General features: G+C 42.5%; 1 protein-coding gene across 3 annotated transcripts in view; it reads right to left on the reverse strand.

The window, feature by feature from the left end:
• Positions 1-22,941, reverse strand: part of LOC109908763 (limb region 1 protein homolog) — a 68,995-nt gene that overhangs the window by 43,095 nt on the left and 2,959 nt on the right. Inside the window, exons 2-4 of one of the 3 annotated variants that reach the window (XM_020507442.2) lie at positions 11,827-11,899; positions 2,891-2,930; positions 1,182-1,321 (exon numbers count right to left, since the gene is read on the reverse strand). In XM_020507442.2, coding sequence (XP_020363031.1) covers positions 1,182-1,321; positions 2,891-2,930; positions 11,827-11,899 — 253 coding nt within the window. Of the gene's footprint in view, positions 1-1,181; positions 1,322-2,890; positions 2,931-11,826; positions 11,900-22,941 lie in introns of those variants that run through there. The other 2 variants (XM_020507445.2, XM_031796266.1) reach the window with 2 other exon arrangements.

The following is a 22,941-nucleotide window of genomic DNA, read 5'->3' on the forward strand; positions in this document are numbered from 1 at the left end:
CAATAAAACACATTATCCTCAGAGGCATCCTAAATGCCACCCTATTCCCTACGTAAATGGTGCACTGGGTAGTGCGCTATATAGGGAATAAGGTGCCATTTTGGGACACATGTCTAGTCTCACGAGAAAGCGTTGCTTTGGATAAATAGACAGCACAGTTGTTCCCACTGGCCACCATGTATTCCTGCAGTCAACTGCTAAACCATGGACTCTGATGCCCCCTTGTGACAGCAAATGAAGATGTTTGTAATACCCTATCCTCTGCCGAATCCCCAACAACCGGATGTTCCAGGTTTCAGGGAAATGGAAAGAGAGTCTGTGACACAACGCGACTTCCACTTTTGGACGCTAACAAGGTGACACGCCAGCTTAACTCCTCCTCCACATTTACTGGATTGGTTGAACAACGCAGAAGAGAACCCCCCCCCCCCCCTCCCCTGACAGTTTTTATTTCTTCTTGTCAAGACCAGTGTTTAGGGGATCTAGTTTCCGGCGTTAGCTTACTGATACCGTTCCTGAAGAGCTATGGGTGTGAAGTCTTTTGTCCCAGGCCAGCACGCCACGTCCGTTTCCGCTAATGATAAGTTGATTACATGAGTCAGGTGTGTAGAATCAGGTGCAGTGCTAGAACAAAAGCCTACAACGCCCTGCAAACCTCCGGGACTAGGGTTGGTGGCTACTGCCGTTGGGATGGTTTAGGCATGCTTTGCAGTCATGCTCACAAATAGAAAATCAGGTCTTGACTAATGTAACACTCTCTGACAAACCACCAGGTTGTGTCCTATTCCCTTTACTTCTTTTGACGAGGGCCCATAGGGCTCTGGTTGAAAGTGGTGCAATTTATAGGGAATAGGGTGCCGTTTGGGAAGCACAGGTCTGATGGAAACAGATCTTTGTGACTGGATGTTTAAAAGGAGTGATTCTGTTATGTGTGGTCAGTGGACCAAATCCAAAGAGACCAGGACTTACTTTCCTAAAGCTGGAACTACAACATCGAAAGCACTCAAAACAAAAACAAATCCACATACAGTCTGCGTCCCAAATGACACCCTACACAGTGCACTACTTTCAACAAGACCTCTATGGGCCCTGGTCAAAAGTAGGACGCTATATAGGGGAAAGGGTGCCATCTGGGATTCAACCAAACAAACAAGATGTGAAATGTGAATGACACTACTGACCATGGATGAGGGAGCCATTGAGCCACTGAATGTAGTAGTTTTTGGGGAAGGAGAGCAGGATCTCATTGCTAATGATAGAGAAAGGCAGGAGGAGAACAGCCCCACCCGACATGGCCAGGGTGAAGGTGCACAGGTACAGTCTGTGGGGAAGCCACACACACGTGCAAGAGCGCACACACACACACACACACACAGTGAAAGAGAGGAATTAGTAAGAAAGTCTACAGTTTGCTGTGAAATCACACAGCTTTGTTAAGGAATTGTTAAGAACTTACACACATACAGTATCTTACAGGTAGTGTCGGCAACAGGTGGCCCGCGGGCCAAAACCAGCACCCGAGTGATTTAAAAATATATATTTTATTTGGGAAAATACAATAAAAACATTTTTTTAAATCACCAGCTAAAATGAGTTTAATTTAGGAAATCTAATAGTATTCCCACAAATAAAAAAAATACACTTATGTGATCGTGTCTCAATGTAATCAAGGCATTAAATTATTGTTCTTTTCAAATACAAAAATCACTTTTTGGGCTTAGTTGTGGTCAATTTGCAGTGATCAAATTGTTATAATTATGTTCCGGCCCCCTGACAAAAATCATCCCGAGGCTGAATCTTACAGTATTAATTCACATAAGAATGGCAGTGTCACAGCTCTTACACATCAGCATTCAAATGCATCTACATGAGCTGTGTCCACATACAATGCCCACATTCATGCAGGTTAGGAATCATTTGAATACATTTGATTACTCAAGTAGAACTGTATTCCAACGGTCATTAAAGGATTAGTGTTCAAATACAAGTCACATTAATGGAGAATCTTCTTATACAGTGTGACAGGGATTAATAATAAGGGAATTAAGTTGTTTAGTGCAGCAGGCTGCTTCCCAAATGGCACCCCATCTCCTATATAGTGCACTACGGGCCCTGGTCAAAAGGGGCTCTGGTCAAAAGTAGCGCACTACATGGGGAATAGGGTTCCATTTGAGACGCACAACAGTCGACCACTTCACTTAAATACTAGTGGAGCAGATGGCCACTTCAATGTCTATGAGCTGTATGTCAATCTATATCCCTCCCTCCCCTCCAACCTGGCATCCCAGCAGCGCAGGGGCCTGGGCTTTAGTCTGCATGTGGAGCTTGCCAGATTCTGCTGGCCAGAGGACTACTTCTGTTCCTGTCCCCCGTGGGACGTGGACAAGGTCACCACTTTGATATATAGCTCGAGAATTAAATTCATGTGGAATGCTACACCATTTACTTTGCTGAGCTGTTCCCCCTTGCAATATCACCATTAGCTGGACCCAAGAGGACAAGTGACAAAGTGGGCCACAAACATATGGTCTACTGTTTCTGCTTTACTACCAGAGTTGTGTTGGTTAGGCCCGGTGTGCAGTGGTGTGTGCTATGTGAAAGACAAGCCACATCAGCCATTCGAACCAAGACATAGGCTACACCTGTGTTTCCCAAAGCGGTCTGCGTGACGCTCAGCCGTTCCACATATTTGTTCTATTCCAACACAAGCACACCTGATTCACCTAATCAGTACATGCTGATTAGTTGGCTAGTTGATGCAGGTGTGCTAGTGTTGGAATAGAACAAATATGTGGAATGGCTGAGAGGCATGAGGATCGGTTCGGGAAACACTGAGATACTAGAAGTAGGGCTATTTCTTAACATCTCTATTGATAGTAGTTCCACTCACGATATTCTGTTGACGATGGCGTCTTCGTCCTCCTGGTCATCTGAGGGAGAGGAAACCACTTAAGTCACAGCAGGTACAGCAAGTGAACCCTACAGAGACAAGCAAGGGCCTCTTGGGAATACAAACCCCATGTTGCCTGGGTTCAAATCCTGGGTTGGACTACTGTTAATGCATCAATGCACTTGGCTTAGGGGAGTGCATTTTCCTATGGGCATGTCCCAAATGGCACATTATTCTCTATACAGTGCACTACTTTTGACCAGGGTCCATAGGGCCTATGTAGGGAATAGGGTGCCATTCGGGAGTGATACATGTACCTACTGTACTGTAGCCACCTTAGTACAGAGAAAAGAACAGCCTAGATTTTCTGGGCACAAAATTTCACAGGAGGATCTTTGACGTGGAGTGGTCTACTTTTAAAAAGGAGCTTCGAGAAACCAGCGTGACCTGGACGTTCTATTCTTGTCCAAGAACAATGGGTGTGGAAGAGAGTTCATCGTAACTACATCTAGTGATTCTTTTACTTTGATTCTACATAGTAAAACTTGCAGTTAGGCTGGCTATAGGCCCATTCCTATCCATGGCCATGAACCATCTGTTTATACTATCAACACACTTCATGTGGGGGTTGGGGTCATATTAGTTTCATCGTAGGGAACATTACATAGAAAGCCATATACTTTTGATCTTGAGAGAAACCTTTTCCTCTGAATAAATATCAAAATGAGTGATTGCATTTCCAGTGCTGGACAGAAAATGCATCTGAAGTTTATTTAAATGTATAAACTGGGTGGTTCGAGCCCTGAATGATGATTGGCTGACAGTCGTGGTATATCAGACCGTATACCACGAGCATGACGGAACATTTAAATTTCCTGCTGTAATTACGTTGGTAACCAGTTTATAATAGCAATAAGGCACCTTGGGGGTTTGTGGTATATGGCCAATATACCACGGCGAAGGGCTGAACCCAGGCACCCCGCGTTGCGTCGTGCGTAAGTACAGCCCATAGCCATGGTATATTGACTATTTACCACAAACCCCCGAGATGCCTTATTGTATCCATATACATTTTCACTAGGTAGAGTGCCTTCAAAAAGTATTCACAACCCTTGACTTTTACCACATTTTGTTGTGTTACAAGTAGGGCTGTCCCAAATTAGTCGACTTGTCGATTGTTTGGTCGCTAGGCTGTCGGTCGACCGAGATTGTTTTAGTGCATTCGGAAAGTATTCAGACCCCTTGACTCTTTCCACATTTGTTACGTTACAGCCTTATTCTAAAATCGATAAAACATTTTTTTTTTTTAATACTCCGCAATCTATACACAACAGCCTATAATGAAATTTTAGCAGACTTCTAAAAATAAGACAGAAATACCTTATTTACATAAGTATTCAGACCCTTTGCTATGAGACTAGAAATTGAGCTCAGTTGCATTCTGTTTCCATTGATCATCCTTGAGATGTTTCTACAACTTGATTGGAGTCCACCTGTGGTAAATTCAATTGATTGGAAATTATTTTGAAAGGCACACACCTGTCTATATAAAGGTCCCACAGTTGACAGTGCATGTCAGAGCAAAACCAAGTCACGAGGTCAAAGGAATTGTCCATAGAGCTCCGCGAATGGATTGTGTCGAGGCACAGATCTGGGGAAGGGTACCTAAAGATGTCCCCAAGAACACAGTGGCCTCAATCATTCTTAAATGGAAGAAGTTAGGAACCACCAAGACTCTTCCTTGAGCTGGCCGCCTGGCCAAACTGAGCAATCGGGGGAGAAGGGCCTTGGTCAGGGAGGTGACTAAGAACCTGACGGTCATAGTGACAGAGCTCCAGAGTTCCTCTGTGGAGAAGGAAGAACCTTCCAGAAGGACAACCATCTCTGCAGCACTCCACCAATCAGGCCTTTATGGTAGAGTGACCAAACGGAAGTCACTCCTCAGTAAAAGGCACATGACAGCCAATGGAGTTTGCCAAAAGTCATCTAAAGACTCTCAGACCATGAGAAACAAGATTCTCTGTTCTGATGAAACCAAGATTAAACTCTTTGGCCTGAATGCCAAGAATGGTGGTGGCTGCATCATGCTGTGGGGATGTTATTCAGCGTTAGGGACTGGGAGACTAGTCAGGATCAAGGGACAGAGATATCCTTGATGAAAACCTGCTCCAAAGCGCTCAGGACCTCAGGCTGGGGCAAAGGATCACCTTCCAACAGGACAATGTCCCTAAGCACACAGCCAAGACAACACAGGAGTGGCTTCGGGACAAGTCTCAATGTCCTTGAGTGGCCCAGCCAGAGCCCGAACTTGAACATCTCTGGAGAGACCTGAAAATAGCTGGGCAGCAACAGTCATCCATTCAAACTGACAGAGCTTGAGAGGATCCCGCACAGAAGACTGGGAGACACTCCCCAAACACAGGTGTGCCAGGCTTGTAGCGTCATACCCAAGAATATTCGAGGCTGTAATCGCTTCAACAAAGTACTGAGTAAAGGGTCTGAATACTTATGTAAATGTTATTTCCGCTTTTTTTTTTTTCATACTTTTGCAAACATTTGTAAAAACCTGGTTTTACTTTATCATCACAAGGCACTGTGTGTAGATTGATGAGAGAAAAACAAAACAATTTAATCCATTGCAGAATAAAGCTGTAACATAACAAAATTTGGAAAAAGTCAAGAGGTCTGAATACTTCCCAAATGCACTGCAGACAGGTTTGTATTCAATCAATTGAATTTACCATAGGACTCCAATCAAGTTGTAGAAAGATCAAGGATGATCCATGGAAACAGCTCAATTTCAACTCTCATATCAAAGGGTCTGAATTCTTATGTAAATAAAGTATTTCAGTTATAAATTTGCTAAAATTTCTAAAAACCTGTTTTCACTTTGAGGTGCCGGTACTCAGCTCCTGTGAGCTCCTGCCAAAGTCAAGCACTGCTTCTTATCCCTTGCGCAAATAGCCCAGAGCTGTGTCTGTCTCGAGCTCACTGGCGCTGGAAACTGAGGCCTCAGAATATTTTATACAATGTTGCAAGTTCGCTAGCACAACAAGCTTTGGCTGGACCCAAGTTAATAGTAGATACAATGTTTCAAGTTCGTTGCAGACAGGCCATGTGAAGCCAATGTGATTTATAGGATATTTATATTTATCTGGATATTGTCTACCTGCAGGCTGCAACGTTTTTGTTTGTTGGCTTTATGTAGACAATTTTTGGGCAAAAGAGATTACTTTTTAGGTTTGTATCATATAGATTTGGATATAATTTTGATTAACCACATGACAATGATAGAGATATGAAGACGTTATTTTCTGTATTTATTATGGATCCCCATTAGTTGCTGCCAAGGCAGCAGCTACTCTTCCTGGGGTCCAGCTAAATTAAGGCAGTAAAACAATTATAAAAACATTACAATACATTCACAACACACTAAGTGTGTGCTCTCAGGCCCCTATTCTACTACCACATATCTACTATACAATATCCATGTGTACGTGTGTGTATAGTGAGTATGTTATTGTGTGTTAGTATGCATGCGACTGCTTCACAGTCCCTGCTGTTCCATAAGGTGTATTTTTAAATCAAATTTGAGTGCTTGCATGAGTTCTTGAGTTCCATGTCATCATGGCTCTATGTAGTACTGTGCGCCTCCAGTAGTCTGTTCTGGACTTGGGGAATGTGAAGAGACCTCTGGTGGCATGTCTTGTGGGGTATGCATGGGTGTCTGAGCTATGTGCCAGTAGTTCCAACTGACAGCTTGGGGCATTCAACGTGTCAATACCTCTCATAAATACAAGCAGAGATGAAGTCAAGCTCTTCTCCAATTTGAGCCAGGAGAGGCTGACATGCATATTATTAATGTTAGCTCTGTGTACATCTAAGGGCCAGCCATGCTGCCGTGTTCTGAGCCTATTGCAATTTTCCTAAATCCCTCTTTGTGGCACCTGATCCCACAACTGAACAACAGTCCAGGTGTGACAAAACAAGGGCCCGTAGGACCTGTCTTGTTGATAGTGTTATTAAGAATGCAGAGCAATGCTTTTATGGACAGACTAACTACTGCTGTATCAATATGTTTTGACCATGACAGTTTTCAATCCAGGGTTACTCCAAGCAGTTTAGTCTCCTCAACTTGCTCAATTACCACATTATTCATTACAAGATTTACTTGAGGTTTAGGGTTTAGTGAATGATTTGTCCCATGCTTTTAGTTTTTGAAATAATTAGGACAAATGTATTCCTCGCCACACATTCTGAAACTAACTGCAGCTCTTTGTTAAGTGTTGCAGTCATTTCAGTCGCTGTGCAAGCTGACATGTATAGTGTTGAGTCATCCGCATACATAGACACACTTGCTTTACTCAACGCCAGCAGCATGATGTTGGTAAAGATTGAAAAAAGTAAGGGGCCTATACAGCTGCCCTGGGGAATTCCTGATTCTACCTGGATTATGTTGGAGGCTTTCATTAAAGAACACCCTCTGTGTTCTCTTAGACAGGTAACTCTTTACACACAATAGAGCAAGGGGTGTAAAGCGATTACACATATGTTTTTCGAACAGCAGACTATGATCAATAATGTCAAAAGATGCAAAGAAGACTAACAAAACAGCCCCCAGTAAATTATAAATTAAATGCAACCATTTCACCAAAATGTGCATATGAAATCTGTAACTGGCATACAAATCGGTAGAAAATATAAATTGGCATTCCACATGAGAAAGGGTTGCCGACTCCTCGTGTAGCCTATTACCGGCAACTTCAGGAGAGTACTGGCAGAATCTGCAAAAGCCAACAGGAGTGGGAGGAGAAGTTGGGTTAAGTTCTTTCTCATGGTTATCTAGATCTCTGGCACCCTCTTACGGCATCAAACCGTAAACTTAAAGCATCAGACAAGCTCAATGCATATAGTTGGTTTTATTAAAACACAGGATGTGTCTATATATGGAAAATACACATTTAGAAAATGTAGAGCAATTGATTGGTCAAAATAATACACAACTTTAAATCGAACAATATTTTTTTGTCAGTTAATTGTCTATTTCTGTCAAAATCTAATATTTGTAAAAACTTTATGTAAAATAAAACACTAATATAGACTACCGGTACATGAGCAAAACTACGTGGACACTAGAGGTCGGCCGATTAATTAGGGTCAATTTCAAGTTTTCATAACAATCGGAAATCGGTATTTTTGGACACCGACTTGGCCAATTTAAAAACAATATATATTTGTTTACATCTTTAATTAACTAGGCAAGTCAGTTAAGAACACATTCTTATTATCAATGACGCCTAGGAACGGTGGGTTAACTGCCTCGTTCAGGGGCAGAAAGACAGATTTTTACCTTGTCAGCTCGGTTGATTCAATCCTGCAACCTTACAGTTAACTAGTCCAACGCACTAACCCCCTGCCTCTCATTGCACTCCACGAAAAGACTGCCTATTACGCGAATGCAGAAAGCCAAGGTAAGTTGCTAGCTAGCATTAAACTTATCTTATAAAAAACAATCAATCATAATCACTAGTTAACTACACATGGTTGATGATATTACTAGTTTATCTAGCGTGTCCTGCGTTGCATATAATCGATGCGGTGCGTATGGTTGCTCCAATGTATACCTAACCATAAACATCAATGCCTTTCTTAAAATCAATAGACAGAAGTATATATTTTTAAACCTGCGTATTTAGCTAAAATAAATCCAGGTTAGCAGGCAATATTAACCAGGTGAAATTGTGTCACTTCTCTTGCGTTCATTGCACGCAGAGTCAGTGTATATGCAACAGTTTGGGCCGCCTAATTTGCCAGAATTATACGTAATTAAGACATAACATTGAAGGTTGTGCAATGTAACAGGAATATTTAGACTTATGGATGCCACCCGTTAGATAAAATACGGAACGGTTCTGCATTTCACTGAAAGAATAAACGTCTTGTTTTCGAGGTGATAATTTCCGGATTCGACCATATTAATGACCAAAGGCTTGTATTTCTGTGTGTTATCACACTCGGGAGTGTTGCTGTTACCAGCAACTCCCGCGATTAGGCTCGTGTAACCGATGTGAAATGGCTAGCTAGTTAGCTAGGTGCGCGCTAATAGCCTTTCAAACGTCACTCGCTCTGAGACTTGGAGTGGTTGTTCCCCTTACTCTGCAAGGCCGCGGCTTTTGTGGAGCGATGGGTAACGCTGCTTCGAGGGTGGCTGTTGTTGTTGTGTTCCTGGTTCGAGCCCAGGTAGGAGCGAGGAGAGGGACGGAAGCTATACTGTTAAACTGGCAATACTATAGTGCCTATAAGAACATCCAATAGTCAAAAGGTTAATGAAATACAAATGGTATAGAGAGAAATAGTCCTATAATAACTACAATCCAAAACTTCTTATCTGGGAATATTGAAGACTCATGTTAAAAGGAACCACCAGCTTTCATATGTTCTCATGTTCTGAGCAAGGAACTTAAACGTTAGCTTTCTTAAATGGCACATATTTTACATGGAACATATCGCACTTTTACTTTCTTCTCCAACACTTTGTTTTTGCATTATTTAAACATGTTTCATTATTTATTTGAGGATAAATAGATTTTATTGATGTATTATATTAAGTTAAAATAAGTGTTCATTCAGCAGTGTTGTAATTTTTTTTTTAATTGTCCGATTAATCGGTATCGGCTTGTTTTGGTCCTCCAATAATCGCTATCGGCGTTGAAAAATCATTATCAGTCGACCTCTAGTGGACACCTGCTCGTTGAACATCTCATTCCAAAATCATGGGCAATAATAGGGATTTGGTCCCCCCTTTGCAAGGGAAGGCTTTCCACTAGATGCCGGAACATTGCTGCGGGTACTTGCTTCCATTCAGCCACAAGAGCATTAGTGAGGTAAGGCACTGATGTTGGGCAATTAGGCCTGGCTCGATGGGGTTGAGGTCAGGGCTCTGTGCAGGCCAGTCAAGTTCTTCCACACTGATCTCGACAAACCACTTGTGTATGGACGTCGTTTTGTTCAAGGGGGAATTATCATGCTTAAACAGGAAAGGTAATTACCCAAAATGTTGCTAAAGTTAGAAACACAGAATCGTCTAGAATGTCACTGTATGCTTTAGTGTTAAGATTTCCCTTCACTGGAACTAAGGGGCCTAGCCCGAACCATGAAAAACAGCCCCAGACAATTATTCCTCCTCCACCAAACGTTACAGTTGGCACTTCGCATTTGGGCAGGGATTTTCACGCGCAACAGGTTCCCACCCAAAGGACATCCAGCCAATTTGACACAACTGTGCGAAGCATTGGGCAAGCATCTCTGTGGGCAAGCATCTCTGTGGAACGTTTTTGACACCTTGTAGAGTCCATGCCCCAACTAATTGAGGCTCTGCTCACATCCTCTGATATGGGCTAATATTTAACTGGAGCGAGATTCCCAATTGCTGTAGCGCAGGCCTCCTCGCCCGCTCCAGTAGCGCTCATTTCACGTGCTCAGGGCATACCTGGCCCAGCATGCATTTGTAGTTCACTTGTATGCTACTATCTAAAGCCCCTTGCTTTAGATACTGTCATTTTCATACAGAAACTGATAAAACACACAGGTTCTAAATCAAGGTGACAAACAAAGATGAGGACCAGGAGCAAGACCGGGATAGTGGTGATGTACAGTAGTGTCCACAACTAAAGAATCACTGTGGAATCTGAAAAGACAAGTATCCCGAAAGAAAAGGAAGAGGCGGTAGATAAATACTTTGCTACAATTACACACTTAGCTGTAAAACTACAAATAATAATACCTCCTCTTACACGTTACCTTCATTTTTGTTCTATTATCTACACAATAGGCCATAATATATTTCGGACCAATGGGCCTGGCATATTCCCACGTTCAAGGAGCTTTCCGATTTGCTTGGGTAATTTTACCTACAAACATTTAGGCCTACCTATAGAGAATATATATATATATATATATATATATATATATTTTTTAAATAACTCTGCCCAACCTGGCAATAGTGGCCAAAAGGGTGTTTAGCTTCCCCAGTGGCTCTGCAAGTGTGGAGATGATATTCTCTGCTGTTGGCCTGCTCTCCAGGCACCATCGCATGAGCCTGAATCCACAGACTGGCCAAACTTGTGTTTTCAAAAATGAATTCTAAAGGCACTAAGTCCTTTTTCGTTTAATTTGTATTCATTCTAAGTAAATCACTGCCTATATGCACAATTTATAGATCTGAATGATTTAATACAACAAAATGTTGTTTACATGCTCTGCGCTTTATGTCCCTACCAACCCATTGTGTCGCACTCGCAAATGCTTGTATTTCTTTGTAGGCTATAGCATTGAAATAATTTTAATAATCTAGCCTAAATAATTAATTTCCGTCTGTCCCTTCTTCGGTTCCCTTTGACGCCTAAACCTATTTAGAGTGTTTATATGCTGTTTAATATTATATGTAGCCTATTTGAAAATGATGTGCGCTTCTTACATTCACCTTTTCATGTTTATTCAAATACTTGTCATTCAAATCCATATGGTTTGGTTTCAATACCAAAATGGTAGGTTCATGTAGTCACAAAAATAAATTTGTGTTGGTTAAATTGTGATTTTAATCAATGGAGCGAATTTGAAGCGGCAGTTTTTTTGTGTTAGCGCAGAGCCCTTTTTTAAGCAGAGCGCAAGTACCATGAGAGTGATTTCCAACCGATCAACTCCGCTCACATGCTCTGGCCACTAAACTGTCTTGAAACAATGTGATGGTCCCTCTGTGTGCAAACATACTGTGAACAAAAGGTCGAGCTTGGCAATAATTGCTGTGAAAACTCTGGGACTTGTGTGCGCATCTCAGGTGTGCAAGTATTACATAGAAACTGTTTTTGAAGTTGGTAGCACAATATGTGTTGGTAGTTTCAGTACAACCACCATAAAAACAGAACAAGACTCCTTACCTGTTTTCCTCTTGTACCTGGTGATGATGCAGTACGACACAATGTAGAGTGCTGCAAACAGTAGGAAACAAATCTGAAAAGGCAAAAATAATTAAACAATTATAAAACTGCTGAAGTGTTATGTAAATGATCAATGTTACAATATCTGGCATTATACTGATGTGAACGCATAACACATTTTGATATATATGTATGTATTAGCCTCCCGTGGACATGGTCTGCATCCCAAATGGCACCCTATTCCCTTCTTAGTGCACTACTGTTGACCACGGCACATAGGGCTCAGGTTAAAAGTAGTACACTACATAGGCAATATGGTGGCATTCCGGACACAGATATGGTACTGTGACATTGCTACAGTAGTTTATAGGGATGCACGATATATCGGTGAACATATCGGAATTTTGTGCTACACAGCATTCCTAACCTAGCCCACAATGTCTGCTGTGTGGATCAAGCAGTCAACAAGTCGAGCAGTCACTTGAACAAGTAAGAAAATTTCAGCGAGACAACTCATAGGCGAAATCCATTAACGCCAAGACAATGGAATTCATTGCCCTTGACAATCAACTGTTCTCTGTCCTGGGTGATGTTCGCTTTGACCCACTGGTCAGGCACCCGTACACACTATGAAGTGTGCTATTTTTCAGATGTTGCCCTACCAGAGTTACACAGTAATAGCGTCACTGCTACTAGCTTCACAACATACATACTATGGAACGCCATTTAGGTCTTTGCGTGTCAAAAAATATACAGAAGGATTGTCAAAGCTGTACAAAAAAGGTCTGCAAACAAGCAAACACGGGCCACGAACGATGTATTTACAATACCGTGTTGGTAATAAAGCATAATTTGTTTGACCGCAACTTCTGGAGAAGCTAGCTAGCTTTAGCTTGGTACCTAGCTAGCACCAATACAACCAGCCTGAAAACAATGACCAGCAGACACTGCAGTCATTTTCATTATTCTTAACAATGATTTAGGAATTCTTGTGAATAAGTATAAGCTAGGTTGCCACTTGTTGTTCGCCTATTGAAATTAAACATTGGTTCATGAAAATAAATTGCTAGCCAGCTACTTAACCCTGTTACCCAAAACTAACGTTATAAGCAGCCAGCTAGCTCCATCTGGCTAGTGATGCTCGACCGGACCGGGTTATGTGTTGTGAAGCTAGCCACAATAAGGACTAGCCACAATAGTGGACTTTGCGGTTAGCCTTCAAAATAAAAGTATGTCATTGACAGGATGCAAATGAATACAAATAGTATAATGTCATCCTTTTATTTTGAAGGCTAACCGCGAAGTGCACTATTGTGGCTAATCCTCATTATGGCTTGCTTCACATAGATGGGTCCGACCATCATTAATCAAATAAGAACTTATTTTAGATGACACCTCGCTATATAGTTAGCTAGCTAACTATATAACTACTGAAACAGATGTCGTTTGCTAGGTTTTTGGGGAGAACATTGTATGCATCCATTAGCCAGCTCGCTTTTTTTATGACCAGCACTGTATGTGCGCAAGACAACTTTACCAGCATCATAGCATACGTATCGATGAAACGTTGTGACAAATGAAATATGAGTAAAAGTGTAATCAATGTGTAATAACTACATTAAAAAATTAATCAACGCATTAAATTATTATGTGACATGCAGTCAAATTCAGGTCCTGATTGGTTAACAAGCTTATTTCACACGTCAAATAGTGTTATTTAACATGTATCTTTTTTGACAGTTCCATAGAAATCCTGGTTGAGAATGAAACGACTGAACAAATGAAAAACGAAACAGCACATCAAGTAAGTGAAAGAAATAGGTTTTGATGATGTTTTACTGGTAATGGGGACATACGTAAATGCCAACAAAATAATTATTTGGTCAGTGTGGTGTAGAGGTCGACCGATTATGATTTTTCAATGCTGATACCGATACCGATTATTGGACCACCAAAAAAGCAGATACCGATTAATCGGCCGATTTAAAAACTAAATAGAAATGTATTTGTAATAATGACAATTACAACAATACTAAATTAAAACTTATTTTAACTTAATATAATACATCAATAAAATCAATTTAGCCTCAAGTAGATAATGAAACATGTTCAATTTGGTTTAAATAATGCAAAAACAAAGTGTTGGAGAAGAATGTAAAAGTGCAATATGTGCCATGTAAAAAGCTAACGTTTCAGTTCCTTGCTCAGAACATGAGAATATATGAAAGCTGGTGGTTCCTTTTAACATGAGTCTTCAATATTCCCAGGTAAGAAATTTTAGGTTGTAGTTATTATAGGACCATTTCCCTCTATACCATTTGTATTTCATTAACCGTTGACTATTGGATGTTCTTATAGGCACTATAGTATTGCCAGTGTAACGTATAGCTTCCGTTCCTCTCCTCGCTCCTCCCTGGGCTCGAACCAGCAACACAACGACAACAGCCACCCTCGAAGCAGCATTACCCATGCAGAGCAAGGGAAACAACCACCCCAAGGCTCAGAGCAAGTGAAGTTTGAAACGCTATTAGTGCGCACTAACTAGCCAGCCATTTCACTTCGGTCACACCAGCCTCATCTCGGGAGTTGATAGGTTTGAAGTCATAAACAGCACAAGCTTGACACACAACGAAGAGCTGCTGACAAAACACAAAAAAGTGCTGTTTGAATTAATGTTTACGTGCCTGCTTCTGCCTACCACCGCTCAGTTAGATACTTAGATACTTGTATGCTCAGTCAGATTATATGCAACACAGGACACGCTAGATAATATCTAGTAATATCATCAACCATGTGTAGTTAACTAGTGATTATGATTGATTGTTTTTTATAAGATAAGTTTAATGCTAGCTAGAAACTTACCTTGGCTTACTGCATTTGCGTAACAGGCAGTCTCCTTGTGGAGTGCAACGAGCAGGCTTGTTTTCGAGTTGCTGTGCGTTTTGTTGCTAACCTGTTTTGCTACCTGACAACTTTACGGTTTTCACCTTTTAATTACCGTTCATATATTTATTTATTTTTTCCTCAACTTTTTCACTCCGGACGCTTTATCTGGACACGATTCGTCAGGACCTCCAACAGCCGAAGCTAAGTAGTAACATTAACATGATGCCTTCTAATTGCAGCCGCTGTACTCGCCTTACGGCGAGGATAGCTGTGCTGCAAGCCCAGCTTCAGACGCAATCGTTAGGCAAGGGTAATTTCAGTGTAGGAAAGGATGAAATAGCGTCTGTGGCACCAGTAAGTACAGATCGTAGTGTAAATCCCCTGGCACAGTCCCCGCAGCCGGACAACTTTCTCACGGTTTCTGGAAGGAAATGCTGTAGGAACGCTCAACCGGTGTCGCTCATTCAGCCGACAGAAACTTTCAACCGGTTTTCCCCATTAAGCAGCGGGTCGGAGTCAGAGGCCGATTCTTCTCTGGTCTCTACTCCTCCCGTTACGGGGTCTGAGACGCCGAAGCTTCCCACCATTAGCTCTGACAAATTGAAAACTCTAGTCATTGGCGACTCCATTACCCGCAGTATTAGACTTAAAGCGAATCATCCAGCGATCATACACTGTTTACCCGGGGGCAGGGCTACCGACGTTAAGGCTAATCTGAAGATGGTGCTGGCTAAAGCTAAAACTGGCGAGTGTAGAGAGTATAGAGATATTGTTATCCACGTCGGCACCAACGATGTTAGGATGAAACAGTCAGAAATCACTAAGCGCAACATAGCTTCTGCGTGCATATCATCTAGAAAGATGTGTCGGCATCGAGTAATTGTCTCTGGCCCCCTCCCAGTTAGGGGGAGTGATGAGCTCTACAGCAGAGTCTCACAACTCAATCGCTGGTTGAAAACTGTTTTCTGCCCCTCCCAAAAGTTAGAATTTGTAGATAATTGGCCCTCTTTCTGGGACTCACCCACAAACAGGACCAAGCCTGACCTGCTGAGGAGTGACGGACTCCATCCTAGCTGGAGGGGTGCTCTCATCTTATCTACCAACATAGACAGGGCTCTAACTCCTCTAGCTCCACAATGAAATAGGGTGCAGGCCAGGCAGCAGGCTGTTAGCCAGCCTGCCAGCATAGTGGAGTCTGCCATTAGCACAGTCAGTGTAGTCAGCTCAGCTATCACCATTGAGACCGTGTCTGTGCCTCGACCTAGGTTGGGCAAAACTAAACATGGCGGTGTTCGCCTTAGCAATCTCACTAGGATAAAGACCACCTCCATTCCTGTCATTACTGAAAGAGATCATGATACCTCACATCTCAAAATAGGGCTACTTAATGTTAGATCCCTTACTTCAAAGGCAATTATAGTCAATGAACTAATCACTGATCATAATCTTGATGTGATTGGCCTGACTGAAACATGGCTTAAGCCTGATGAATTTACTGTTTTAAATGAGGCCTCACCTCCTGGCTACACTAGTGACCATATCCCCCGTGCATCCCGCAAAGGCGGAGGTGTTGCTAACATTTACGATAGCAAATTTCAATTTACAAAAAAAAAAATGACATTTTCGTCTTTTGAGCTTCTAGTCATGAAATCTATGCAGCCTACTCAATCACTTTTTATAGCTACTGTTTACAGGCCTCCTGGGCCATATACAGCGTTTCTCACTGAGTTCCCTGAATTCCTATCGGACCTTGTAGTCATAGCAGATAATATTCTAATCTTTGGTGACTTTAATATTCACATGGAAAAGTCCACAGACCCACTCCAAAAGGCTTTCGGAGCCATCATCGACTCAGTGGGTTTTGTCCAACATGTCTCTGGACCCACTCACTGTCACAGTCATACGCTGGACCTAGTTTTGTCCCATGGAATAAATGTGGTGGATCTTAATGTTTTTCCTCATAATCCTGGACTATCGGACCACCATTTTATTACGTTTGCAATTGCAACAAATAATCTGCTTAGACCCCAACCAAGGAACATCAAAAGTCGTGCTATAAATTCACAGACAACACAAAGATTCCTTGATGCCCTTCCAAACTCCCTCTGCCTACCCAAGGACGCCAGAGGACAAAAATCAGTTAACCACCTAACTGAGGATCTCAATCTAATCTTGCGCAATACCCTAGATGCAGTTGCACCCCTAAAAACTAAAAAAAATGTCTCATAAGAAACTAGCTCCCTGGTACACAGAAAATACCCGAGCTCTGAAGCAAGCTTCCAGAAAATTGGAACGGAAATGGCGCCACACCAAACTGGAAGTCTTCCGACTAGCTTGGAAGGACGGTACCGTGCAGTACCGTAGAGCCCTTACTGCTGCTCGATCATCCTATTTTTCTAACTTAATTGAGGAAAATAAGAACAATCCGAAATTCCTTTTTAATACTGTCGCAAAGCTAACTAAAAAGCAGCATTCCCCAAGAGAGGATGACTTTCACTTTAGCAGTGATAAATTCATGAACTTCTTTGAGGAAAAGATTATGATTATTAGAAAGCAAATTACGGACTCCTCTTTAAACCTGCGTATTCCTCCAAACCTCAGTTGTCCTGAGTCTGCACAACTCTGCCAGACGCTCAAGTGTTTTAGTACTATATCTCTTGACACAATGATGAAAATAATCATGGCCTCTAAACCTTCAAGCTGCATACTGGACCCTATTCCAACTAAACTACTGAAAGAGCTGCTTCCTGTGCTTGGCCCTCCTATGTTGAACATAATAAACGTCTCTCTATCCACTGGATGTGTACCAAACTCACTAAAAGTGGCAGTAATAAAGCCTCTCTTGAAAAAGCCAAACCTTGACCCAGAAAATATAAAAAACTATCGGCCTATATCGAATCTTCCATTCCTCTCAAAATTTTTTGAGAAGGCTGTTGCGCAGCAACTCACTGCCTTCCTGAAGACAAACAATGTATACGAAATGCTTCAGTCTGGTTTTAGACCCCATCATAGCACTGAGACGGCACTTGTGAAGGTGGTAAATGACATTTTAATGGCATCGGACCGAGGCTCTGCATCTGTCCTCGTGCTCCTAGACCTTAGTGCTGCTTTTGATACCATCGATCACCACATTCTTTTGGAGAGATTGGAAACCCAAATTGGTCTACACGGACATGTTCTGGCCTGGTTTAGATCTTATCTGTCGGAAAGATATCAGTTTGTCTCTGTGAATGGTTTGTCCTCTGACAAATCAACTGTAAATTTCGGTGTTCCTCAAGGTTCCGTTTTAGGACCACTATTGTTTTCACTATATATTTTACCTCTTGGGGATGTTATTTGAAAACATAATGTAAACTTTCACTGCTATGCGGATGACACACAGCTGTACATTTCAATGAAACATGGTGAAGCCCCAAAATTGCCCTCGCTAGAAGCATGAGTTTCAGACATAAGGAAGTGGATGGCTGCAAACTTTCTACTATTAAACTCGGACAAAACAGAGATGCTTGTTCTAGGTCCCAAGAAACAAAGAGATCTTCTGTTGAATCTGACAATTAATCTTAATGGTTGTACAGTCGTCTCAAATAAAACTGTGAAGGACCTCGGCGTTACTCTGGACCCTGATCTCTCTTTTGAAGAACATATCAAGACCATTTCGAGGACAGCTTTTTTCCATCTACGTAACATTGCAAAAATCAGAAACTTTCTGTCCAAAAATGATGCAGAAAAATTAATCCATGCTTTTGTCACTTCTAGGTTAGACTACTGCAATGCTCTATTTTCCGGCTACCCGGATAAAGCACTAAATAAACTTCAGTTAGTGCTAAATACGGCTGCTAGAATCCTGACTAGAACCAAAAAATTTGATCATATTACTCCAGTGCTAGCCTCTCTACACTGGCTTCCTGTCAAAGCAAGGGCTGATTTCAAGGTTTTACTGCTAACCTACAAAGCATTATATGGGCTTGCTCCTACCTATCTCTCTGATTTGGTCCTGCCGTACATACCTATACGTACGCTACGGTCACAAGACGCAGGCCTCCTAATTGTCCCTAGAATTTCTAAGCAAACAGCTGGAGGCAGGGCTTTCTCCTATAGAGCTCCATTTTTATGGAACGGTCTGCCTACCCATGTCAGAGACGCAAACTCGGTCTCAACCTTTAAGTCTTTACTGAAGACTCATCTCTTCAGTGGGTCATATGATTGAGTGTAGTCTGGCCCAGGAGTGGGAAGGTGAACGGAAAGGCTCTGGAGCAACGAACCGCCCTTGCTGTCTCTGCCTGGCCGGTTCCCCTCTTTCCACTGGGATTCTCTGCCTCTAACCCTATTACAGGGGCTGAGTCACTGGCTTGCTGGGGCTCTCTCATGCCGTCCCTGGAGGGGGTGCGTCACCTGAGTGGGTTGATTCACTGTTGTGGTCATCCTGTCTGGGTTGGCGCCCCCCCCCCCTTGGGTTGTGCCGTGGCGGAGATCTTTGTGGGCTATACTCAGCCTTGTCTCAGGATGGTAAGTTGGTGGTTGAAGATATCCCTCTAGTGGTGTGGGGGCTGTGCTTTGGCAAAGTGGGTGGGGTTATATCCTTCCTGTTTGGCCCTGTCCGGGGGTGTCCTCGGATGGGGCCACAGTGTCTCCTGACCCCTCCTGTCTCAGCCTCCAGTATTTATGCTGCAGTAGTTTATGTGTCGGGGGGCTGGGGTCAGTTTGTTATATCTGGAGTACTTCTCCTGTCCTATTCGGTGTCCTGTGTGAATCTAAGTGTGCGTTCTCTAATTCTCTCCTTCTCTCTTTCTTTCTCTCTCTCGGAGGACCTGAGCCCTAGGACCATGCCCCAGGACTACCTGACATGATGACTCCTTGCTGTCCCCAGTCCACCTGGCCATGCTGCTGTTCCAGTTTCAACTGACCTGAGCCCTAGGACCATGCCCCAGGACTACCTGACATGATGACTCCTTGCTGTCCCCAGTCTACCTGGCCATGCTGCTGCTCCAGTTTCAACTTCCACCTGACTGTGCTGCTGCTCTAGTTTCAACTGTTCTGCCTTATTATTATTATTCGACCATGCTGGTCATTTATGAACATTGAACATCTTGGCCATGTTCTGTTATAATCTCCACCCAGCACAGCCAGAAGAGGACTGGCCACCCCACATAGCCTGGTTCCTCTCTAGGTTTCTTCCTAGGTATTGGCCTTTCTAGGGAGTTTTTCCTAGCCACCGTGCTTCTACACCTGCATTGCTTGCTGTTTGGGGTTTTAGGCTGGGTTTCTGTACAGCACTTTGAGATATCAGCTGATGTACGAAGGGCTATATAAATAAATTTGATTTGATTTGATTTGAGAGAGGCAGGTCGTTATTGCGTTGGACTAGTTAACTGTAAGGTTGCAAGATTGGATCCCCTGAGCTGACAAGGTGAAAATCTGTCTTTCTGCCCCTGAACGAGGCAGTTAACCCACCGTTCCTAGGCCGTCATTGAAAATAAGAATGTGTTCTTAACTGACATGCCTAGTTAAATAAAGATGAAATAAAGGTGTTGAAAATAAAAATTGGCGCCAAAAATACCGATTTCCGATTGTTATGAAAACTTGAAATCGGCCCTAATTAATCGGCCATTCCGATTAATCGGTCGAACTCTAGTGTGGTGTGTGTAACCTTTATTTAACTAGGCAAGTCAGTTAAGAACAAATTCTTTACAATGACGGCCCGGACGACGCTGGGTCAATTGTGCACCGCACTATCGAACTCCCAATCACGACCGGATGTGATACAGCCTGGATTTGAACCAGGGACTGTAGTGACGCCTCTTGGACTGAGATGCAGTGCCTTAAACCGCTGCGTCCATGTGTGTATGTTAAGTATTTAACTGTACTAGAATGCTTAAAATCCCGTTTTTTTAAAATATATATATCAGTCAAAAATGTATTAATCGGTGCATCACTGGTAATTTATGGACATGCGATACATGGTCTATGACAGCAAGTTTGCTGGGATATGCATCACTGCCTATCATGTACTGTATACGTAGAGTTATTTCCATAAGACAGCAATGATTGATGGAAGTTGGGATGGCCTGGCTGGATGGATACCAGTTATGCATGTAGCCTTGATCAGGTTACAGGCAGACCTCCCCCCCAAAGGCCTCTCTCAAGTCTAGGTGATTCTATCCTACAGGGAAAGAATAGCCTGGGTGGGTGCCGATACTTTTGCTACGTATATTCAACAACACCTTGCCCTCGCCTTGTAGACTGGGTATGTATTCATAAAACACCTCAGTGTAGTGCTGATCTAGGAACAGGTACCCATGGCTGTGTGATCTTGTTCATTATGATACAAAAGTTCAAACTGATCCTAGATCAGCACTCCTACTGAGGCACTTTATGAATCACGGCCCTGGCCACACCATATCCAAATCTAAAGAACAGATAGCTTCAAACAGAAAAGTTGCAACTGACTAGTTTAAACCATAATAGTCATTGTTTGACACGAGATAGCCCCTACATTTCCAATTTGAATTCATTTATCTACATGCAACTTGATCTGGAATTAGAAGGCCTAACAACAACTGAATACATTTTTCGCAGTGCCATTGCCAAACCCAGGGCCTCAGAGCCCCACCACTGACAGAAATATTCCACATTCCCCTACGGACGGTGGGACAGACAGAAAATAGGCCTGTGGACCTCCTCCTCCACAGCAGCAGCACTATCTCTGGTTTCCACATTATACAACACGAGGAGACATGAGTCAGCAGGAGTAACAGGCAGACAAGACACATATCTTTGTCTATCATTATAAAGTATGATAGACAAAGGTTGGCTCTCAAAATCCTTCACAAAGAAAACTCAATTTCGCCACCACATGACCACACCAACAGACCAGAAAAACGGCTGAAAGGTCAGTGCTCTGATCAGCAGCAACACAGCTAACCCCCTCAGACAAAACTTCAGATATGAGGTTGGGTGGATGCCTGACTGTGCCCAGGAGTGACAGGACACCGAGGGAGAACCCTGAGCTGGCTGATGGTGATCAACTGACAACAGTATACTCTACTTTGCTTATCGTCAAATTGCTCCACTGTATCTAGGCCCATTTCTTATTTTTCTCCCTTAGAATCCTCACTTATTTAACAGTAGGCTCATAATTTAAACCCAACTATCCTAGCCTACATCCGCTTTCTACACACATTCCCTCGTGACAGGCAGCGCATTGTTGCCCGGCTTCTACCAGGTCGATGTTTTGCATGATTCATGCATCTACTACCATCATACGCATGACTCAGTGGATGTACTGATAAAGCCTAACAGTCAAGGCGTTTTCAATATGCATTCATTTCTGCTTGATGGTCAATGTTGTTAGACATCGCAGCAGAGACAACCCATGACATAGACTAGTTTAGAGTGAGTGCAGGGCAGGGCACTGCCGGCACCTCAAATAGCATTGTACACCTCTATGATATTTGACCTCACACAACACAGGGGACACTATAGTGACCACACTTTAAAAAAAAATATATATATATATATATATAAACCTTCATCCTACTAGCTCTGGTCCAGGGCGTTACTGCGCGTTAAATCCACTAAGGAATCCGCAGTGGTGGAACGCAAACTAATGACCTGGACCAGAGCTATGATCCCTCATGTTAAGGTACATATGCTTCTACAGCACTAGCTGTGTAAAGTTTAGGCTGTGCTATAACTCCGGTGACAGCAACAAATGTGGGTCACAAATGGTGGTCACATTCCATAGTAGAATCACTTAGGCACTATGTGCTAGAAGGGAGGAGGGAGCATTGGAATGCCAACATGGATAGTGGCATTTCCATGTAAAAAGTCCCATGAGCGCCGGCATGGGAAGTTCATAGGAGCATGTCAAATTCGGTGTCAAATGAAAGTGTCTATAAAAATAAATAAAAACTACGCAGAAATTTCTCAACCATTTTCCCATCCTAAAAACGTGGAATAAGCAAATGCTTGGCTTTCTGGTCAAACCGATAGAAAAGGGGTGTTCGACAACATCTACCATAAAGTCTTGAAAGATATTAGAAATAAGTTGAAACACATTCATGCTGAAGTAAAGACACCTGTCAACTAATATCAACACATTTAGTTTTGTACATGAAAAATACAATAAAATAAAAACTATATGGGACTGGAAGTGTGAGAAGATAGGGTATAAGTTAGTACAAATGTATGGGTTATGGGAGCTGTGTAGTTGTGTTACTTTTTTATATC

The sequence above is a fragment of the Oncorhynchus kisutch genome, linkage group LG18 (genome assembly GCF_002021735.2).
Source record: "Oncorhynchus kisutch isolate 150728-3 linkage group LG18, Okis_V2, whole genome shotgun sequence".
NCBI classification, from domain to species: Eukaryota; Metazoa; Chordata; class Actinopteri; order Salmoniformes; family Salmonidae; genus Oncorhynchus; species Oncorhynchus kisutch.